Raw genomic sequence first — 20,737 nt, 5'->3', positions numbered from 1 at the left:
CACACACACACACACACACACAGACACACACAGACACACACACACACACAGACACACACACACACACACACACACAGACACACACAGACACACACAGACACACACACACACACACACCCCAGCATGGATGGGCTGTAGTTATGTACACATCTAGTCCTCCCCGACTTACACAACTCTCTTCTTCTTCCTGCCCAACAAACTCACCCTAAATCACTTACTCATTGGGGAAGAAAGCATTGATTATCCGATCTCCAAGCGGATTCACAGCAAGCTCTCCGATCTGTTGGAAATCTTCCCGGCTGGAAAAGAAAATGTGGAATTGTGTTTCCACCATGCATTGCAACCAGTGGAAGAAACATAAACTCAGGCCAAAAAAGGTCAACAGAAGTTTGGAACTGTGCTATGCCATACAGGGTGATGACAGCATGGAGTAAGAAAGATTTGAATTAGGAACAGAAGTAAGCCATTCAGCCCTTCAAGTCTCCCCACCTTTCAAGAAGATCATGGTTGATTTGACTGTGGATTCAAGCCCACTTTGCTGTTTGCCCATCCACCCAAATATTCACCTATCTCCTTAACCCTTTACTCTCTCAATCAAAAATCAATCTAACTCAGCCTTGAGTATATATAATGACTCAGCCTCTAGTGGTCCCTGGGAAAGAGAATTACAAAACCAAATGATTCTCTGAGAGAAGAAATTCCTCTGTCAACTTAAATGGGAGACACTTTTATTTAAACTGGGTCCCCTGTTCTTGATATCCCGACAAGGGGAATCATCTTCTCCACCCTGTGAAGCTCGCCAGCCCCAGCAGCTTTTATATTTCAATAAAATCGCTGCTCATTCTTCTAAACACAATGATTATAGGTCCAGCCTACTCAACCTTCAAATAAGACAATCCCCTCAATCCAGAATTCAACCTCATGAATGCTCTCCAAACTGCTTCCAATGCAGGTATATCCCTCCTTATGTAAGGACAAAGAACTGTGCAACACAGGAACAGGCCCTTTGACTGACCATGTCTGCACTGACCATGATGCCATTCTGAACTAATACCAACAGCCTACATATGGTCCATGTCCCTCTGTTCCCTGCCTGTCTATGTGTCTGTCTAAATGCCTCTTAAATATATCTGCTTCTACCACCTCCTTGGTAGTGCATTCGAGGCACCTACCATCCTCTGTGTAAAAGAAAACTTGCCTCATATCTCTTTTAAGCTTTCCCCCTCTTACCTTAAACCTATGGTCCCTGGTATTTGACATTTCCATTCTGGGAAAAAGATTTCAACTATCCACCCTATCCATGTATCTCATAATTTTACATATTTCTATCAGGTCGCTCCTCAGCCTCCAATACTCTGCGAAAACAATCCAAGTTTATCTAACCTCTCCTTCTCGCCAACACACTCCAATCCAGGCAACATCCTGGTAAACCTCGCCAAAGCCTCCATATCCTTCCTACAGTGTAGCAACCAGAACTGTGTACAATACTCCAAATATGCCTAATTAAAATTCTATACAACTACACCATGACTCACAAACTTCCATATTCAATGCCTCAACCGATGAAGGCAAGCATGCAATACGCCCTCTTAACAACCTTATTCACTTGTGTTGCCACTTTCAGGGAGCTATGGACTTATGCCAAGAGATCCCTCTGTATATCAATACTCCTAAGGGTCCTGCCATTTACCGTATACTTTCCTGTTGCATTGGACCTCCCAAAATGCATCACTCACCTGTCTGGATTAAACTTCATCTGCCATTTCTTTGCCCAACTTTCCAACTGATCTATATCCTGTCAGATAGTGCATGGAGACTGAGGGTGTTTTATGTTTTGATCTTTATCTTTATTCTTTCAAAACTGTTCATTGTGGATCATTGCTCAGCCTGCCTCCACACTGGGCATCCTCTATTCATGTCTTCTCAAGCTGCCAACCCCAAACTCTGATCCATCCGCACTACACTAAAATGGGAAGTTAGGGCAACCATTTTTAAAGGCCATGTCTGCAGAGTCAGGAATTCTCCCATCTCCCTGTCTACAATATGGGAATGAAAACTGGAGCCTAAGTTTATGTGACTCATGCACCTGGACACCCAGACCCCTCTGTGCCGAGGAGTTCAGCAGTCCTTCCCTATTTAAATAATAGTGTGCAAGTCCATTGCCCCGACCAAGTGGGCAAGCTCACAATCTCCTGCACAATGTTTAATCTGTCGACATTTTGCTTGTTGACTTAACCTTCTTTGCAAACTCATTTTCTCTTCACAACCCACTTTCCTACCAATCATTGTGTTCTCAGGAAACATTCAGTCCCTTCATCCAAGTCATTGATATAGGGCTTCCCCAATTCATATTCCATCCCCTTTGCAATTAAGACTGTTGTTCCATTCACCTTCCTGCAACACAAGGTGAACTAAGGTGGAGAGGGTCAGTGAAGATGAATGGTGCTAAGGCAGTACACAAAATGACTTTTTTTCCCAGGGCTGGTCTTGAGATTTTCGAAGGACACCTTTTGGACTTTTTTTTTGTTTATGTTTTGGTTTTCAGGGAGTCCTCTTTATTTTTAAAACTCTGTTTATTTGGTGATACAATCATGGACTGACGACACCTTCTGTATTTGTGCTAACAAAATGAAGTATTTGCACTCTCACAGATGCAGAATTAGAGGAATTAATCACAGGAAAGCATTAACTTTATGGACAACAAGTGCTAGCTTAGCCAGCAATGGCCACATCCCATGAATTATTTTTTTTAAATTCTTGGACACGACTGTATTTAAATTGTGTTATGGACCAGACCATCACCCTCAAATATATCAAGGAGACAGCCTAGACCTCAACTTTTATCTTATTTAAAGGCAAGTGTCAGGTGCTGTGTTCAGATGTAATTTGATTAGTTACACTACTCGGCTTTAAGCAAAACATACTTTATTCCTATCCTATAGATAAAATACAAACAAAACAAAGAGGAATTGGAATATATTTAATTTGATTGGAAAACATAACAGAATAATAGATTATTTAACTACTAAACAGCAACTGTTCCAATAAAGTAACATCCAATAAACACATCCTTGGCAAAGGCAAATTCAGTAACATATATTATCTCATATGCAATTCTCAGAGAAAACTCCAGCTTTTAGCTGTGACAGAGAGAGGAATAATAGCTTCTTTATCAAGCATTGAGACCCCAGCAACTACCGAAAGCAAAACTAAAACCCTGGTTCTGGGGGAGCCTAACTCCACCCATTCATGCTGCATCTGTTGTTCCAACTTTTTAAAAAATCCCAAGGTCTCATGAGCTGTTTACTTTATTGGCTTAGGGGAGACAGCTCAACACCTATGGCTCAAAACCTCTTCAACAAAAACCAGGACAATGTACACCTCTTAAAGCCATAATATCGTAGCAATTTACATAAGACAAGCATAAGTTAGCAACAAAATATTTTTTTCAACATAACTGACAGACGTTTCTACACGCAAAAGCCATCAATCTAAATACACCTTTCCCAAACTGAAGAGGTGACAGCTCAACCATTTCCATCACATATGCATAAAGCTGGAATATTTTATCAAGGCAGTTACTATCCTTTTTACTGCATTGCAGATATCAAATCCCAGATTTAAATTTAACAACTAGTAGTGTTCATTCCCAATCTGACATAGTTCTATCTCCATACAGTAGTCCCTGACCATATTCATATTCATTAGCAATTCACTAACAATTGCTGCATTTATTTGTAAGAAATTCACTCCCTCAGTGTTTTTACATTTTCCTGGTTCCAACTTAGCCGAGTATTTCTTTGTTGATAGGTTTCAAACTATCCTGTCTTGCTTGCAGCCTCCTCCTTCCACCCACTTGCCTATTCCTCTCTCCCCCCACTCTTGGTTTGCTGCTTCCCACTCTCCTGCCTTTGCAGTCTGTCTCTCTTTCCATCCCCACTGCAGGCTTTGCACAGCATCTACAGCCTTCCCTCTCCCCGCACCAGCCTCATTCTCCCTGTCTCAGCTGACAGAGTTCCTGACAAATGTTCCCTTGAAACTCATCACCGCCGGGAGGCTCACTTGCTGACTTTCCTGACTTCATTCCTACTTACTTATCCGGCTCCTCTAATCACAGGCTGTTTCTCTCCCGCTTTTACTGCTGATCCTCCAATCACAGGCCATTTCTCGGTCACAGTTTCTTTGTTTGCTTGTGAACCTATCAGCAGTGTGCATGGGTAAGAACCAGCCTGTTACTGGAAGAGCAGCTCCTCAGAGATTTTGTCCATTCAGGTCACTGGCAAGATTCCTTTCTGATTCATCATTTGTTTTTGATTAAGTTTTTCAGGGTGTTCCGGGGATTTCAGGGGCAAATTTGCCCACTGACTCCCAGTATTTTCATTGTTGTGCCAAGTTAGGGCAGATTTGGAGTGCTGTGTGCAGTTCTGGTTGCTCTATTATAGAAAGAATAGTACTGAACTAGAAAGCATGCAGGAAAGATTTACTAGGATGCTACCTGGACTGGAAGATTTGAGTTATCACGAGATGCTGGATAGGCTAGGATTTTTTTCCCTGGAACGTAGAAGACTGAGGGGTGACCTTATAGAGGTCTATAAAATCATGAAAGACATAGATAAAGTGGATATTCAACAGATTTTCCCCAGGTTAGAGGAGTCTAAAACTAGATGGTATAGGTTTAAGGCAAGAGGGGTGAGATATAAAAGTTTGCAGAGGGGAAACTTTTTCACACAGAGCGTGGTGAGTGTCTGGAACAGGCTGCCAGAGGTAGTGCTAGAGGCAAGTCATTTAAGAAACACCTGGACAGGTACACAGATGGGATAGGTATGGAGGGATATAGGCCAAATGCAGCCAAATGGGACTAGATTAATTGTGAAACCTGGGCAGCAAGGACAATTTGGGCCAAAGGGCCTGTTCTCATGCTGTAAACCTCTATGACTGTACTTGGGGGAATAGAGAGCCCTTGTTTTGAGTTTGAGACCAGCCTGAATTGATTCCCGTTCTTCAGCATCTCTCCCCTAATCTACATCCTGGTGAGCCACTAAAGCAACCTTCAAGATTCACCCACTCCATTGACCATTGATATTTATGCGCAGGTGGGGCCACTGGGTTTCCGTGGGGGTTAATTACCAGTTTTTCTTATACTCACCTCAAACTTCCCTTGTTACTTTTGTCCAACTCTTCAAATCGATCGTAGAGACGACAGATGTGAGCCTTAGTGACTGAAAGAGTGATTTATCATCAGTAAATGGTTCCAGAATCCTCTGATCCTTGTCAATGATTAAAAGCCTAGATTCCTTCCTGAAAGAACTAAAGCACGGTATCCAAAGACAATATGCAGTCGTACTGCTGCTTTCCAATTTAGTCCCAATTCGACTGAATCCCATGTGCAAAATTATATTCCAATGTATAAAACATCACTGTATTTTGTATAAAATTCTAGTGAAATACACCTCATCCCATTCCACAGAGCCTACGAATTAGAAGCAGGTGTCAGCTATTCTACTCTCTGAGCATGCTCCACTGTTTAATTACATCATGGCTGATCTGACCGTGGATTCAGCTCCAATATCTTGCAAACCCCAACAGTCTTCGACTCCTTTATAGATTACAAACCTGTCTAAATCAGCGCTGAATATATTCAGTGAGCTAGAACTCCAAACATCAACATTTCGCTATGAGAAGAAATTCATGCTTGGCCCTGCCTTAAATGGGGGACCTCTTATTTTGAAAGCCTACTTCTGGGCTTTGCCATGATGGGAAATGCACTCTCAGACTTTCTGTGGATCTTATATGCTTCTCATTCTTCTAAACCCCAATAGGTACGGATCCAACCTGCTCAACCCTCCAAACAGCATGTCACCTAGACCTACACCCTATCCCCATAACCCCACATTCCCCATGGCCAATCCACCTAGCCTCCACATCTTTGGACTGTGGAAGGAAACTGGGGCACCCAGAGGAAACCCACGCAGACACAGGAATTGAACCCAGGTCCCTGGCGCTGTGAGATAGCAGTGCCACCAAGCCACCATGCTGTCCCCTTTTATTCAGCCTCTTTCATTCCAGGAATGCCACTGGATCAGCTCTCTTCCCATTTTATAGAATGAGAATCATTTTAAACTTTTCTCAATTTGATGATCTCCCATTAGCTCCCAGTCAGCAATGTCCAATGGGCAACATTGGCTTCCACTCTGATACATCCAATTCTCTCCCATTTCCCTCTGATACAAGAAATGGGTTTCATTTGTGTAGTGCCTTCCACCACCTCACAATGGCTAAAAACACCTAGAACATAGAACAGTGCAGGCGCTTCAGCCCGCGATGTTGTGCCGAACTTTTACCCGAAACCTAAGGTCTATCTAACCTCCACCGCTACCTTATACTATCATCACCTGTCAGCCAATTGAGTACATTTTGAAGTGTAGTCACTGCAGTAATGTATGAAATATCACAATTATTCTGAGCACAGCAAGCTCCCTCAGATGACAATGTGATCATAACAAGCCACCTGATTTTGTTTTGGTGATGTTGGTTACATTAAGGATAGCTCCCTTTGAAGTAGTGGCCGGGAGACCATGCAGTTTAGTATCTCCTCCCAAAGAATCATAGCATCCCAACAGTGTGAAAGCAGGCCATCCAGCCTATCGAGTCCATACTGACCCTCCTACCCATCCCCATCCCCATAACTCTGCATTTCCCACAGCTAAACCACCCAGCCTGCACAATCCCTGCACACAATGGGCAATTTAACATGGCCAATCCACCAAGCCTGCACATCTTTGGACTGTGCAGGGAAACTGGAGCATCCAGAGGAAATCTGCATAGACAATGAGCAAACTCCACACAGACAGTCACCCGAGAGTGGAATCAAACCCATGTCCCTGGCGCTGTGAGGCAGCAGTGCTAACCACTGAGCCACCGTGCCACCCTTTAATGGTGTTGCCTTCTCTTGGAGCTGTACCAACTTGGATTGTATGTCACGTCTCTGGGGTGGGACTTGAATTCCTTGTCTTTCTGACTTAGAACCTAGACTCATTGAATCTAGATCAACGAATGGATCATGTTGCAGGGAATGACACAGCTCCAGCATTGCAAATACAGCCAGCCATGTATCGATGGATGAATCAGCAAAAAGTGGGTGACATTTCCCAGCCTGCACAGTCGGCTTTACAGACTCAGCGCAAGCTTGCTGGCCTCTGGGAACCTTTGATCCTCCAACACCCATACCCTGGGAAGTTTATGGCCCGTGAGTAAGCATCACGTCAAGTGCATAATTGCCCCAATATTGTTTCTGGATCATTGCGTTCCCTGCAGTGACATTAAAAAAAAGAAAGTTTAATCCACCAGCAATGCAAAGAACATATAACAGCACTTCAGGCGTTAGCGTGAGAGAATACAGTTCACGACAGTCAACCCCTACCTGAGCCTCAGCTTAATTACTATGGGGTGGGATCTTGCCATTCACAGATCTTGCCTTCCCTACACACTGTGGGCCAAAGTGCACACAAAATAGTGATCAACATTTGAGATAACAAGGTGTAGAGCTGGATGAACACAGCAGGCCAAGCAGCATCAGAGGAGCAGGAAGGCTGACGTTTCGGCCTAGAAGGGCTGTGTTCATCCAGCTCTACACCTTGTTATCTCAGATTCTCCAGCATCTGCAGTTCCTACTATCAGTGATCTCATTTCTCTTCCGATCCTAAATTACAGGATATCCTCCCATTCACACAATGTTCTTAAACTCAGCTCTGTAATGGAGGCACTGTCTCAGATCTAGTAGGCTGGAGACCAACCCCAGCAAGCTGGGCCACCATGGCGCATTGGTGGTGGACACTGGACCTTCAATGAATGGCCTGCCTTCCCCCATGGGGAGGGAGTGGGGACAGAAAGGATACCACTACTATCTGGGTTGGAGAAGAGCTGGGTCGAACCCTCCTGGTGGTGTCCCTTGACCAACATCACAAAAAATTAAATGGTGATCTGCTCATCGTTGCGTAGCTGCGTGTGGGATCTTGCTGTGTGTAAGTAGGCTATACAGTTGCCCACACGAGAACCCGTGACTGCGCTCCAGAATGTATTTCACCGACCGAATAACGCTTTTCGGACAATCTGAAAAAAGGGCGCCACCTAAATGCAAGTATTCCTTTATACCACCAGCCTCAGTCCTCGAGCCCACTTCCAGTTTAAAAACTCTTTCCTACGCCGCATATCTGACCACATTTGATCATTGTAAAAAACTAAAAACACTAGCCCAGTTAGTCTAAAAAAAAGCAGCTTCAAGCTTCCAAGAGACGGCTAGGAGGTTGGCAGGCAGAAGTACAACTTAAAGCAAGATCAAATATCTTCCCGCAGGCACTGGAGCGAGAGTGTGTTCAGTTTAAACCAGGTTTTGATTTTACAACAGGCGAGACCCAAACAGGCAAATTCTGCAGCTGAACAGACCACTACCACCTCACTACCACCCCGGTCACTCACAGCCCGTCTCCTGGATAATTCCTTGCAGATCCTCGATCTTGGACAGATGTGACGAATACGAACCCATTTTGCAGCCTTCAGTTCCCAAGTCAGCAATTTGTGCGATCGCGCTGCAGCCTGAACACAACTTTGTAACACATTGTAACACATGACTTCGTCCCTCCAGGGAGATTGACATTGCAGCTACCCAATGATAGCCGTCCTCAGCAGCTCAGAGAGGCAGCAACTGTTTACAGGGGAGTGGGGAGAGAGCTAGACGTGTAGGTGATAGAAAGACACCCTCGGCGCCCTGAATCGCGCAGTCACCCACAGAAATGTCAACACATCTTCAAACCAGGACTGGTTGCTTTACAGAGCTATCTGCTTCATTTGCAACTTTCTGGAGAAGGGTCCCGACCCGAAACGTCAGCTTTCCTGCTCCTTTGATGTTGCCTGGCCTGCTGTGTTGCTCTAGCTTCCACACTGTGTTATCTCTGACGCCAGCATCTGCAGTTCTTACTATCTTCATTTGCAATGTGCTTTCCCAGTGGTGCCCCCGGCTCTGTAACACACACTCTCTCTCTCAATATTGGCCAGTGTGAAAGCTGCAATTCTCTCACAGACGTGAGGAGAAAGCAAAGAGAGCAGGAACAAAAGCACAAATTGTTGGAGAAACTTCAGAACAGCTCAGAAGAAGGGTGACTGGACTCTGAATTTTAACTGCCTCTCCAGACCTGCTGAGTTTCTGTTTTTGTTTCTGATTTCCAACATCTGTACTCGAGGAGCGGGTTTCCGTTATCCCTTGGACTGTCAGTGTCAGGCAGTGCTGGGAGAGTGGATCGGAGGAGCAGTCAGGGTTCCTAATCCTTGACTCGGGATCACTCTGGTCCTGTCCCAGGGAAGAGGAAGGAGGTATCACAGGGCTGCTCCTGGCACAGATTCTGACCCGAGGACAGTGCCTCCCAACCCCTCCCCCCCTACCAACCCTGGGATCCTGATATAGCCCCTGTCCAGGTTCCGTGGTAGCCGAAGAGCTGCACCGCATTTCAGTGGCGGTGTTTCCGGACAGCCCTTTGTTGGGAGGGTGGGAGCAGAATTTCTGATGGAACAGACCCCCCCCCCCACCCTACCTTTTGGATCCGTACATTCAGGGGAAGGGAGTGAATGGGGAAAAAAGACTTTGATTTTATCCTTGATAACAAGGTGTGGAGCTGGATGAACACAGCAGGCCAAGCAGCATCAGAGGTGCAGGAAAGCTGACGTTTCGGGTCTGGACTCTTCTTCAGAAATCATTTTATCCTTGTAATGATTTTATCCTTCACGTTTGGCAAATCGCGGACACCCAGGACCACTTTACCGAAACTTCAAATACTTTTGAAGTGTCCTACCGTAGGACATGAGGCGCACAGCAAGATCCCACTATCCCTGCGCCTATACACTCAGCCTGTGGGGTGAGGTGGGGTGGATGCAGCGACCCTGGTACTTTTCAAGCGTTAACCCCCGCACAACGGACCCCATTGCCCCGACGCGGACACAGGAGGAAGTGAATAACCACAAATTGCAACTTTGGAACTCGTGCCTTCACCGAAAGATACAATGTTTCACAGAATGCAACAACACCCTGTATTTCCAGGGAGCCCGCGTGGCAGAAGGTTAATTTCTTCATTGAGCCGTAAACAAAACAAGGCTCCGGAGACAGCCAAGAGTTAGTGAGGAGAAGGTTTGAGGGGGACAGCGCGGGGCTGAGACAGTGAGCTCCAGCTCAGGAGCTGGGACCAAACAGGAACAATCTGAGTCGGAATCTCCTACCTCCACACCCTGGACATCAGGGTTATCTATAAGGACAGAGCTGCCTGAGAGACAAGAAATAAAAGGCAAGTCCCTCCCAGTCCCCCACCAGAATTTACAGGACAGCAATCGTACACAGCAAGATCCCAAAAAGCATCAAGATGCCAAATGACAACCTGATGGGTTTTCTCCCCATCCCCGCCGTTTGGGGAGAATAATGTTAGATGTAACAATCAGGAAAACTCTCAGCTCTAGGTCCTTTCCCAGGATGTGGGCATCATTACCGTTCCAAATTGTCCAGAGGGCAGTTTCGAGTCAAACATGTTTTCTGTGGGTCACATGTAATCCAAACCAGCTTTCCTTCCCTAAAGGGTGTTACTAACGCAGATGGGTGTTATGGTCACTAGCATTGAAGACTAGCTTTTGATTGTCTTTATACTGTTCAGCCACCATGGTAGGATTTGAACAAACATCCCCAAAATATTTAACTGAACCTCTGGATTACTGGTCCGTTGACAATATCAGTTCACTACCATCTTTCCTGCTCTTCATCCTGCAGTGTTTTTTGAATGTTAAACTTAGTTCAATATTGACAAAAGAGTAGCTCCTCTGTCAGTGCAGCACACGCTCTTGTACCAGCCTGTAGTATGGCATTCGATGGCTGATTACTGAAATCCCCACTATCAACATTCTGCGGGTTACCATTGACCAAAACTGCACTGGACAGTCCATATAAATACAGTGATTACACGAGTAGGTCAGAGACTAGGAATGTGACAAGAAGTAATTCACCTCCTGTCTGCCCAAACCCTGTCCATCAGGGTACTGTGATAGAGTACTCCCCACTTGCCTGGATGAGTTCAGCTCCAAAAACACACAAGAAGCTTGACACCATCCAGGAAAAAGCAGCCCATTTAATTGACATCATATCCATCACCTCCAGCATTCACTCCATGACTGAACACAGTAGCGGCAGTGTGTACGACTGCAGTAAATTACCAGGCCTCCGCCAACAGCATGTTGCAAACACATACCAACTTCCATCTAGAAAGACAAGGGCAGCAGATACATGGGAACACCACCATCTGCAAGTTCCCCATTAGCCACTCACCATCCTGACTTGGAAATATATCACCGCTCCTTTGGTGTCACTGGGTCAAAATCCTGGAATTCCTTCCCTAATGGCATTATGGATCAACCTATAGCATGGGGACTGCAGCAGTTCAAGAAGGCAGCTCACCACCACCTTCTCAACGGCAGCTGGGGATGGGCAATAAATGCAAGGCTAGCCAGTGATGTCCACGTCCCACAAAAGAACCAAATGTTTCCTTAGATCAGTGGGAAGTGGTGTTTCCTGTGAGCAAGAAGGTTATTAGTTCAAATCCCACTTGAACCTTGTCACACATTGTGCAGTGACAAGTGAATGCTGCCTTTCAGAAGTGACCCTGTCAGGTGTCTTGAGTAGAATATAAAGGATCTTATTATCCTTTGGAGAAGAGATGGGGGTGTTCTGGAGGTGATATTTATAAGTTAGTGATAAATATTTATCCCTCAACCAACATTAGGAAGCACCGAATATCTGATCGTTGTCATTTTTTGGTAGTGGGATCTCGCTGTGCATGAATCGGATGCTGTGTTTACTACACCACAACAATGAAGGCACACCCAAAGGTGCCAAAGAAATCCAAACTCTTCTTTTAACACCTCAAGTCTTTACCTTTGGCTTTGACACAGGCTGCCTGTTTTAAAGATGACATTCTCACAGTCTGCCCACAACCTGGCTGTTGGATCATGATAGCTCTCCCACTGGGACAAAGACACTCCCTGTTTCAAACTCTTCAGTCCAACAACATGGGAAATGAACCCCTGGCAGCAAAGAACATGCAGGGCTATGTGGAGAAGGCCAGAGTGTGACACTGGACGAGTAAATTCTGCACAGCCATGGCAGGTTGAATGGCCTCTTTCTGTGCTGGAACCCTTCTATAACTCAATGCAGTAGCAGATAACTTTCTCCCCAATTAATGCAAAGAGAAATTAGAAATTAGAGATTGGATTCACAATCAGGAATAAACAAGAAACATCAGACCCAATTACAAGAAGTCAATTTGAAGAATTTCCTTGGTGCAAACTCCAGGTGCTCCCTTGCTCACAGGAATCAGTCTGGTAAACCTTTGTTGTACTCCATCCTTAACCAGAACATCCTTTCTCAAAAAAAAGGTTGCTATGCATGCCATGTGTTCGCCATTTTAACTGCTGGCACATGGTGCAGGTGTGAGATTGATACAGCGCACTGCCGTAGTTCCAACCCCTTGTGATGCAAGCTGACTTGTTCTGTGACTGTGTTAATTGGTACAAAAAGGCAAGGCAGGACAAGGTATAGATGGGTGCAAGCTTCCAGGTAGGTGTTAAGTGAGTGAGAGCATAGAAAATAAGTGAGCAGCCCTGAAATGCAGCCTGGACCATTTCCTGGATGAGGTGCCTGTCCCTGTATAGAGTGTCCTTCAGCATTCTTTTGATGTGAGTTGATGGTGTATCCTGCAATGCGAGTCTATGCTTCCAGAGCACTCTACTAGTGTATCAGAGAAGGTACCATGATGCTCTGGAATGGTTGGCGAATTCCAGATGCCAATGTCCACGGATGAGGGGTACATGTACCTGGTGCACGTGGATCGTGCAATGTAGGGCCTGTTAGAACTGGATTTGCTATGGTGTGGTTTCCACGTCTCAATCTCAAGTTGGTTTGGTGAGTTTGGTAAAATAGAAAGCTGAATATTTATGAGCCAAGGTGAACTGTCATCAAGGCATTTAAAAAATAATAATCCCATTTAATTGGCAACCAAACACTGCCTAGTGAGAAATTTTATCACTTTGCCTTTGAAAAACGTAAAAAAAAATCGAGATAGACCTCATTGGACTTCTTGTTTGATTCTGCAACAAGGTGCTCAGACCCCTGTTAAATTCCAGCATCAGTGACTGAGAGGTTAGTCCTTGAACCACCATAAACTGTGGGCAGTTGCTGCCATCTGGTGGCTATTCAAGATACTGCGCTGTTCTATCTTTCTAGCGACATGGCCAAGAGTTAGCCCCCTGGCCCATGGCAACACAGCTGTTTCCATGTCAACCTACAATATCAGGAAAAGCCAAACCGCAGCCCCAGAAACAACCCGATGCATCCAGATGAAAACTTCAAGAACTGCAGATGCTGTAAGTCAGGAACAAAAACAAGCTGCTGGAAAAGTTCAGCAGATCTGGCAGCATCTGTGAAGAAAAATCATGGTTAATGTTTTGGGTCTGGTAGCCCTTCCTCAGAACCAGATGAATCCAAAACTGTCCTGAATAAAAGTCTTTGATACACAAAGAAAGCAAAGTTTATAATGTTCAGATTCCTTCAATAGGAGGGATACCGATTACAGGAACCTTTAATGTAAGCTTTATAGGCACAGGGTTTATTCCAGGTGAGAGAACAGTCAGACCCTATCAGCTTCTTTCACAATTTCTGGATAGATTGTCAAATTGTTATAAATTGATCAGAAATTAGAAAGAAACGTGTTTTTGACAGACAGGCAGATGATTGGTTGGTATGGCAAGGAAGTCCCAGCAGATCTTAAGGTCTCATTGAAATCAAGTGGGATAGGTCCATGTTTATGAGTGCCCTTATCTACAATAAAATACGTCCTTCAATCATGTTAGGAACAGGTGGAGGCCACGCAGCCTCTGAAGCCTGTTCTTCCATTTAATGGGATCACGATTGATCTCTATCCTAACTACCCATCTTGTTTTTCTTCTTATTCGTTCATGGGACATGGGCATCACTAGATGGGTCAACATTTATTGTCCATCCCTAATTTCCCCTTAAAAAGATAGTTGGGATCCACCTTCTTGCATCGCTACAGTCCATGGGAGCGCACTACAATGCTGGATTCCTTGCCTCAAGGGACTCAGTTTGGAAATTGTTGATTGACCTGCTGCCCAACAGAGTTTTAGGGGGCAGAGTTTCCGTATGGGGAAGAGCTGCCTGCTGTCACCCTGACAGACCTGTGCGAGCAGTGTGTTGGCTCGATTGGTTGGATGGCTGGTTTGCAATAAGGAGTGATGCCAACAGCATTGGCTCAATTCCTGCACCAGGTGAGATTATCATGAAGGAACCTCCTTCTAAACCCCTCACCTGAGCTGTGGTGACCCTCAGGTTAACCACCACCAGTCGTCTCTGTCTAATGAGACAAGCAGTCCAGTGGGCTGGTAGGATAATGGTGAATTTACTTTTACCTTTCAGTGAGCTCCTCTCTCCTCCTCCCCAGAAGAAATAATGCCCTTTGATCGATTTGCTTATGTCACCATCAATCTTCCTTACCCAATGGGATGCAAGCCAAGCCAAAGTGATCTACTGTGGTAATGTAACCCTTCCATCTCTTGTCGACCCATGATCTGCTGGAAATCCGAATTAAAGACAGAACTTTCTAGGAATACTCAGAAGGACAGGGAGTAGCTGTGAAGAAGGAGAAGGAGAGTCACAGTGTAAGTAAAACTGCGGATGCTGAAAATCTGAAATTAAAACAGAAAGTGCTGGAGAAACTTAGCGGGTTGAGCTGCATCTGTGGAGAGAGACACACAATTAATATTTCAGGTATCGTGGCCCTTCATCCTGTGCCAATCAGGGTGTCAACCAACCCCTGCCCTGAGGTAGAAGAAGGGGAGGTAGGGAGAGGGTGCAAGGGTGAGAGGAAGCAGAGGGGAGAGGAGAGAGGGCAGGAGAGGAGAGTGGGTGCAGGGGGAGGTGTGGTGATGGAGTAGGGGAACAGGAATGTAGGAGAGGGAAGTCGGTTTCAAGGGTTGGGGGAGGAATGAGACCACCCACTGGGAACTGCTGGCCAATCAGAGACATACAGCTCATTTGAAGCAAAAGCAGAAATTGCTGGAAAAGCTTAGCAGGTCTGGCAGCATCTGTAGAGAGAAGTCAGAGTTAAGGGTCAAGAGGCCCTTCCTCAGAACTCTGACTCCTCCCTTCCCTTCCTCAGTGTGCTGCACATTTCTATGATGCTATGACATCTCTGTTTCCATATATAGGGATACGCTGACCACCAATATCCAAAATAAACCTACTGACTCCCACAGTTACACATTCCACAACAGCTCTTTTGAAAGATGGTGCTACCAGTGGCTGCTGCTGGTATTAAACCTGCCTGAGGAGGAGCTGTGGACACAGGCAGATGGAGTTGTACAGCACGGAAACAGACCCTATAGTCCAACTCTCCTTGCTTACCAGATATCCTAAACTGATCTGGGCCCATTTGCCAGTATTTGACCCATATTTCTCTAAACCCTTCCTATTCATGTACCCATCCAGATGCTTTTTAAATATTGTAATTGTATCCTCCTCCATACTTCCTCTGGCAGCTCATTCCATACATCCACTGCCCTCTGTGTGAAAATGTTGTCCCTTTTAAATCTTCCCCCTCTCACCTTAAACCTATGTCCTCTAGTTTTGGACTCCCCCACCCCAGGGATAAGACCTTGTATTTACCCTATCCATGTCCTTCATGATTTTATAAATGTCTATGAGGTCACGGTAAAAAAAGTAAATAATTCAACTACCTAAATGCTGAGAGATTGCAGAGCTCCAAGATATACAGTGTTTTTGGTGTCAAACTGCATCAAAATCACAAAAAGCTGGTACAGGTGTTCCAGAAAGTAATGAAGAAAACAGATAGAATTCCAAGCAGAATGGAATACAAATGTAAGGAAGGGTTCTTGTGGCGCAGTGATAATGTCTCTATCTCTGAGCCAGGAGCACAGTTTCAAGTCCCACATGCTCCAAAGGTGTAGAGAAACAGATAATAGGTGCAGGAGTAGGTCATTCGGCCCATTCGAGCTTAGCCACCATTCAATATGATCATGGCTGATCATTCAATCTCAGTATCTTATTCCTGCTGTCTCTCCATACCTCTTAATCCCTTTAGCTACAAGGGTCACATCTAGCTCCCTCTTGACTATATCTAACGAACTGGCCCCAACAGCTTCCTGTGGGAAAGAATTCCACAGGTGCACGACTCTCAGGGTAAAGAAATTCTTCTTCACCTCTGTCCTGAATGGCTTATGTCTTATTCTTAGACTGTGATCCCTTTTTCTGGACTTCCCCAACATCAGGAACATTCTTCCCACGTCTAACCTGTCCAGTCCCATCAGGATTTTATATGTTTCTATGAGATACCCCCTCATTCTTCTAAATTCCAGCAAGTACAAGACCTGTTGATTCAACCTATCCTCATATATCAGTCCTACCATCCTGGGAATCAGTATGGTGAACGTTCGCTGGACTCCATCAATATAAAGAATGTTCTTCCTCAGACTAGGAGACCAAAACTGCACACAATACTCAAGGTGTGGCCTCACCAAGGCCCTCTATAACTGCAGCAAGAAATCCTTACTCCGATACTCAAATCCACTTGCTGTGAAGGCCAGCATGCTATTAGCTTTCCTCACTACCTGCTGCACCTGCATGCCAACCTTCAGCGACTGTTCCACCATGACACCCAGGTCTCATTGTACCTCACCTTTTCCTAAACTGCTGCCATTCAGAAAATAACCTGTCTTCCTGTATTTGCAACCAAAGTAGGTAACCTCACATTTATCCACATTATGTTGCATTTGCCAAGTATTTGCACACTCAGCCAGTCTGTCCAAGTCACCCTGCAGCCTCTTCGCATCCTCCTCACAGAACACACTGCCACCCAGCTTCGTGTCATCTGCAAATTTGGAGACATTGCATTCAAATCCTTCATTCAAAACATTAAAGTATATTATGAACAGCTGAGGTCCCAGCACTGAACCCTACTGTACCCCACTCATCACTGTCTGCCACTCTGAAAAGGACCCGTTTATTCCAACTCTCTGCTTCCTGTCTGTCAAACAGTTCTCTATCCACATCAATACATTACTTCTGATACCATCAGCTTTAATTTTCCTTACTAATCTCATGTGGAAACTTGTCAAAAGAATTTTGAAAGTCCAGATACACAACATCTACTGATTCACCCTTGTCCACTCTACTGGTCACATCCTCAAAAAATTCCAGAAGATTTGTCAAGCATGATTTCCCTTTAGTGAATCTGCTGAAGTGTAATCCATTAGAGTGTAATCACATCTCTGAACAGATTGATTAGAAAATGTCTGCGAAATTAAGGAGGTCATGTTTCAGTTATACAGGGCATTAGTGACACCACATCTTCAGTACTGTATTGAGAACTTATCTCCTTATTTAACGATGTATATTAAAACATTGGAAGCAGGTTAGAGAAAGTTGAATACTTAATACTTGGAATGGATGGGGTGTTTTATTTGAAAAGGTTTGGTTTGTATCCACTGGAGTTTAGAAGATTAATAGATAACTTGATTGAAACACCTAAGATCCTGAGGGGACTTGATAGAGTGGAGGGGAAAAAATGTTTTATCTTGGAGGAGAATCCAGAATGAGGGGTCAGTATTTAAGGGGCTGCCCATTTAAAACAAAATGAAGGAGAATGCTTTTTTCACCTCTCTGAGAATCATGATCCTTTGGATCTCTCCTCTTGGTGAAGAGGCAATGCCTTTTTATTTTTAAAAACCAAAAGGACTGCGGATGTTGTAACTCTGAGTTCTGAGGAAGGGTCACCTGACCCAAAATGTTAACTCTGATTTTTCTTCACAGATGTTGCCAGACCTGCTGAGCTTTTCCAGCAACTTCTGTTTTTGTGCCTTTTTGTTTTACTTTGCTTTCCATACTATGGACTGAAATGAGAAGGAATTGTTTAAAACTACGGATTTACAAAGATGGATGCGTGCTTTGGAAATAAGTCAGAAGTCACACAACACCAGGTTATAGTCCAACAGGGTTACCTGGAATTATCTTGCCATTATCTCTCTGCATATATATTCTGTGCCTATGCACTTCCCTCCACTTCACCTGATAAAGCAGCAGTGCTCTGAAAGCTTGTGATTTCAAATAAACCTGTTGGACTATGACCTGGTGTCATGTGATTTCTGACACTGTCCAACACTGGCACCTCCACATCATTGAAAATAAGGTATTTGAACACTATTTGCATACCAGTGGTTTCAGTAATGTGCAGATGAACAGGAGCTAAAGTGTTGTTTACAAGTGAAGCTGACTAGTGTGGACAAGTGGCCAACTATCAATGACAAAAATCCTCTGCCTGCCAACAACCATGTGATTTGTTGTCAGATAGCTGAACAGCTTGGGCTTTAGGTAAGACAGAGAGAAGTTAGTCAGACCAGAGCAAAACCAGGAGAGCAGCAACCAAAATCTCTCAAATAAAAACCAAAAGAACTGTTTTTCCAGCAACTCCTGCTGAGCTTTTCCAGCAACCTTGTTTTTGAACCAAAACCTCTCCCTCCATTCTCTGCAGTAAGCCACTTTAAACCTGAAGAAAACCGGTTTATCTTTCCTTCAGCAGATGCAGCAAGTTGGATCTTTAAATTAAGTAAGTCAGAGACTTCTCATAAGTTAGTCAACCATCCTGTGCTTCTTACAAACCTTCAGATCAGCAAGAACCAACCCAATACATGTTGTGAACAAATACTATTGAACTGTTTATCACAAGCATAGATTCAGCTAAAGGATATTGACCAGTTATGGCTTTGATTTTATAGTGAGGAGATTTATTTGATTAAATAATTAAAGTCAAAATTTTAAACTCATCCCGCTCAGATCTGTCACATTCAGCTTCATCATACGATGTGGAAGGGTGGGCGGGGAGGGTATGTGTGCAGATTTCAGGGTTGGGGCAAGGAATAGGGGAAGGAGGCCCAATTACATGCCAAACCCTGACACCAAACCCACTATGGGGGAGGGCACAGGATTCCACCCAGTGTCTCAGGGTGATGACCCTTGACCTGAGGAATAATAGAAATGTAATCGGTTTTGCGTGAGGGGGAGGGTGAAGAAGAACAAAAAGAAGATAAGTGATAAGTGATAAGTGGAGGGCAGGAGAAGCCCAAAGGAAATGATCTTATGGTAAGTGGCAAGGATGTGTTCAGATGAGGTGTGAATGGCTCGGGAGCAGCCAATTTCCAATCCAGAATTAATTTCTTGTTTTTTCAGTTTCTTTCCATCTTTGGGAAAGACGTGACTCTTGCTCGGACAGGGATCCATAGACATTCACTGAGCTCTGCAAGGTATTGCTATCTGTGCAGAGATTAGAACATTTGCTCCAGAGGGAGCCTGTAGGGTTTAAGTGAATTTCCCCGAAAGGATCAAGAGATGGGCCTTCCATTTCACTACCACAGTCCAATGCCTGGTGTAACACTCCCCCCTCAGTCTCCTGCTGCTTGGTTTCAGTTAACATTGACCCACTGCACTCCATATTTTGCAAGTGAAGCCCTGTTGTCCTTTGGCCCTCAACCAAGATCGTTTCTCAATGTATTGCCATTCAGCCCCTCGAGACTGTCATTGTAACAGGAGGAGGCCATTCGGCTCCTCAAGCCTGTCATAGTTATCACTGGTATGTGGGCATTTATATCCCATCCCTAACTGCCCTTGAGAAGTTGAAAGTGAGCCAACTTCTTGAACAGCTGCAGTTTATATCCTGTAGGTAGCCCCACAATGCCATTGGAGAGTGAGTTCCAGGATTTTTACCCAGTGACACTGAAGGAATGGCAATATATTTCCAAGTCAGGTGGCTTGGAGGGGAACTTGCTGATGATGGTGTTCCCATGTCCTTCTAGATGGTAGTGGTCATGGGTTTGGAAGATGCCTTAATGAATTTCAGCAGTACATCTTGTAAATGCTACACACTGCTGTTACTGCGCGTCAGTGATGGAGGTTAAAGTTGGAGAATGTAGTGTCAATCAAGCAGCTGCTTTGCCTTCAATGATGTTGAACTTCTTGAGTGTTGTTGGAGCTGCACTCATCCAAGCAAGCAGATAGTATTCCATCACACTCCTGACTAACGCCTTGTAGATGGCGGACGGGCTTCAGGGAGTCAGGAGGGCAATGTTTGCTGCAGAAATCACAGCTCTGAGCTGCTTTTGAATTGTAGAATCCCTACAGTGTGGAAGCAGTCCATTCAGCCTATCGAGTCCACACCAGCCTCCAAACAGCATCCCACCCAGACCCACCCTCTACCCTATCCCTGTAACCCTGCATTCCCTACGGCTACTCCACCTAACCTACATATCCATGGACACTATGGACAATTTAGCATGGCCAATCCACCCTAACCTGCACACCTTTGGACAGAGCACCCTGCGGAAACCCACGCAGACGCAGGGAGAATGTGTAAATTCCACGCAGCCCATTGCCCGAGGAATCAAACCCAGGTCCCTGGTACTGTGAGGCAGCAGTGTTAACCACTGTCCCTTTGTAACCACGGTATTTATAATGACTAGTCCCATTCAATGTCTGGTCTATGGTAACCCCCAGGATGTTGTTAATTGAGCAGGCTGGTTTCTGATTGGCTCGTCAGAACTGCAGCTACTGTTTTTAACTGATTGACTCGAA

General features: G+C 44.8%; 1 protein-coding gene across 2 annotated transcripts in view; it reads right to left on the bottom strand.

Annotated features, from left to right (window-relative positions):
- The window catches only part of LOC109920462 (calcineurin B homologous protein 2-like), a 12,370-nt gene extending 3,439 nt beyond the window's left edge, over window positions 1–8,931 (bottom strand). Inside the window, exons 1-3 of one of the 2 annotated variants that reach the window (XM_048593144.1) lie at window positions 8,539–8,931; window positions 5,147–5,219; window positions 219–299 (exon numbers count right to left, since the gene is read on the bottom strand). In XM_048593144.1, the coding sequence (XP_048449101.1) occupies window positions 219–299; window positions 5,147–5,219; window positions 8,539–8,653 (269 nt within the window). In that variant the 5' untranslated portion in view covers window positions 8,654–8,931. Of the gene's footprint in view, window positions 1–218; window positions 300–5,146; window positions 5,220–8,475 lie in introns of both variants that reach the window. The other variant, XM_048593143.1, reaches the window with a different exon arrangement.
- Between the last annotated feature and the right edge of the window lie 11,806 nt (window positions 8,932–20,737).

This window comes from Rhincodon typus, unplaced genomic scaffold, assembly GCF_021869965.1.
Source record: "Rhincodon typus isolate 14 unplaced genomic scaffold, sRhiTyp1.1 hic_rhity00002397, whole genome shotgun sequence".
Taxonomy (NCBI): Eukaryota; Metazoa; Chordata; class Chondrichthyes; order Orectolobiformes; family Rhincodontidae; genus Rhincodon; species Rhincodon typus.
Note: the sequence above shows the minus strand (reverse complement) of the source record. Positions and strands in the feature narration are given on the sequence as shown.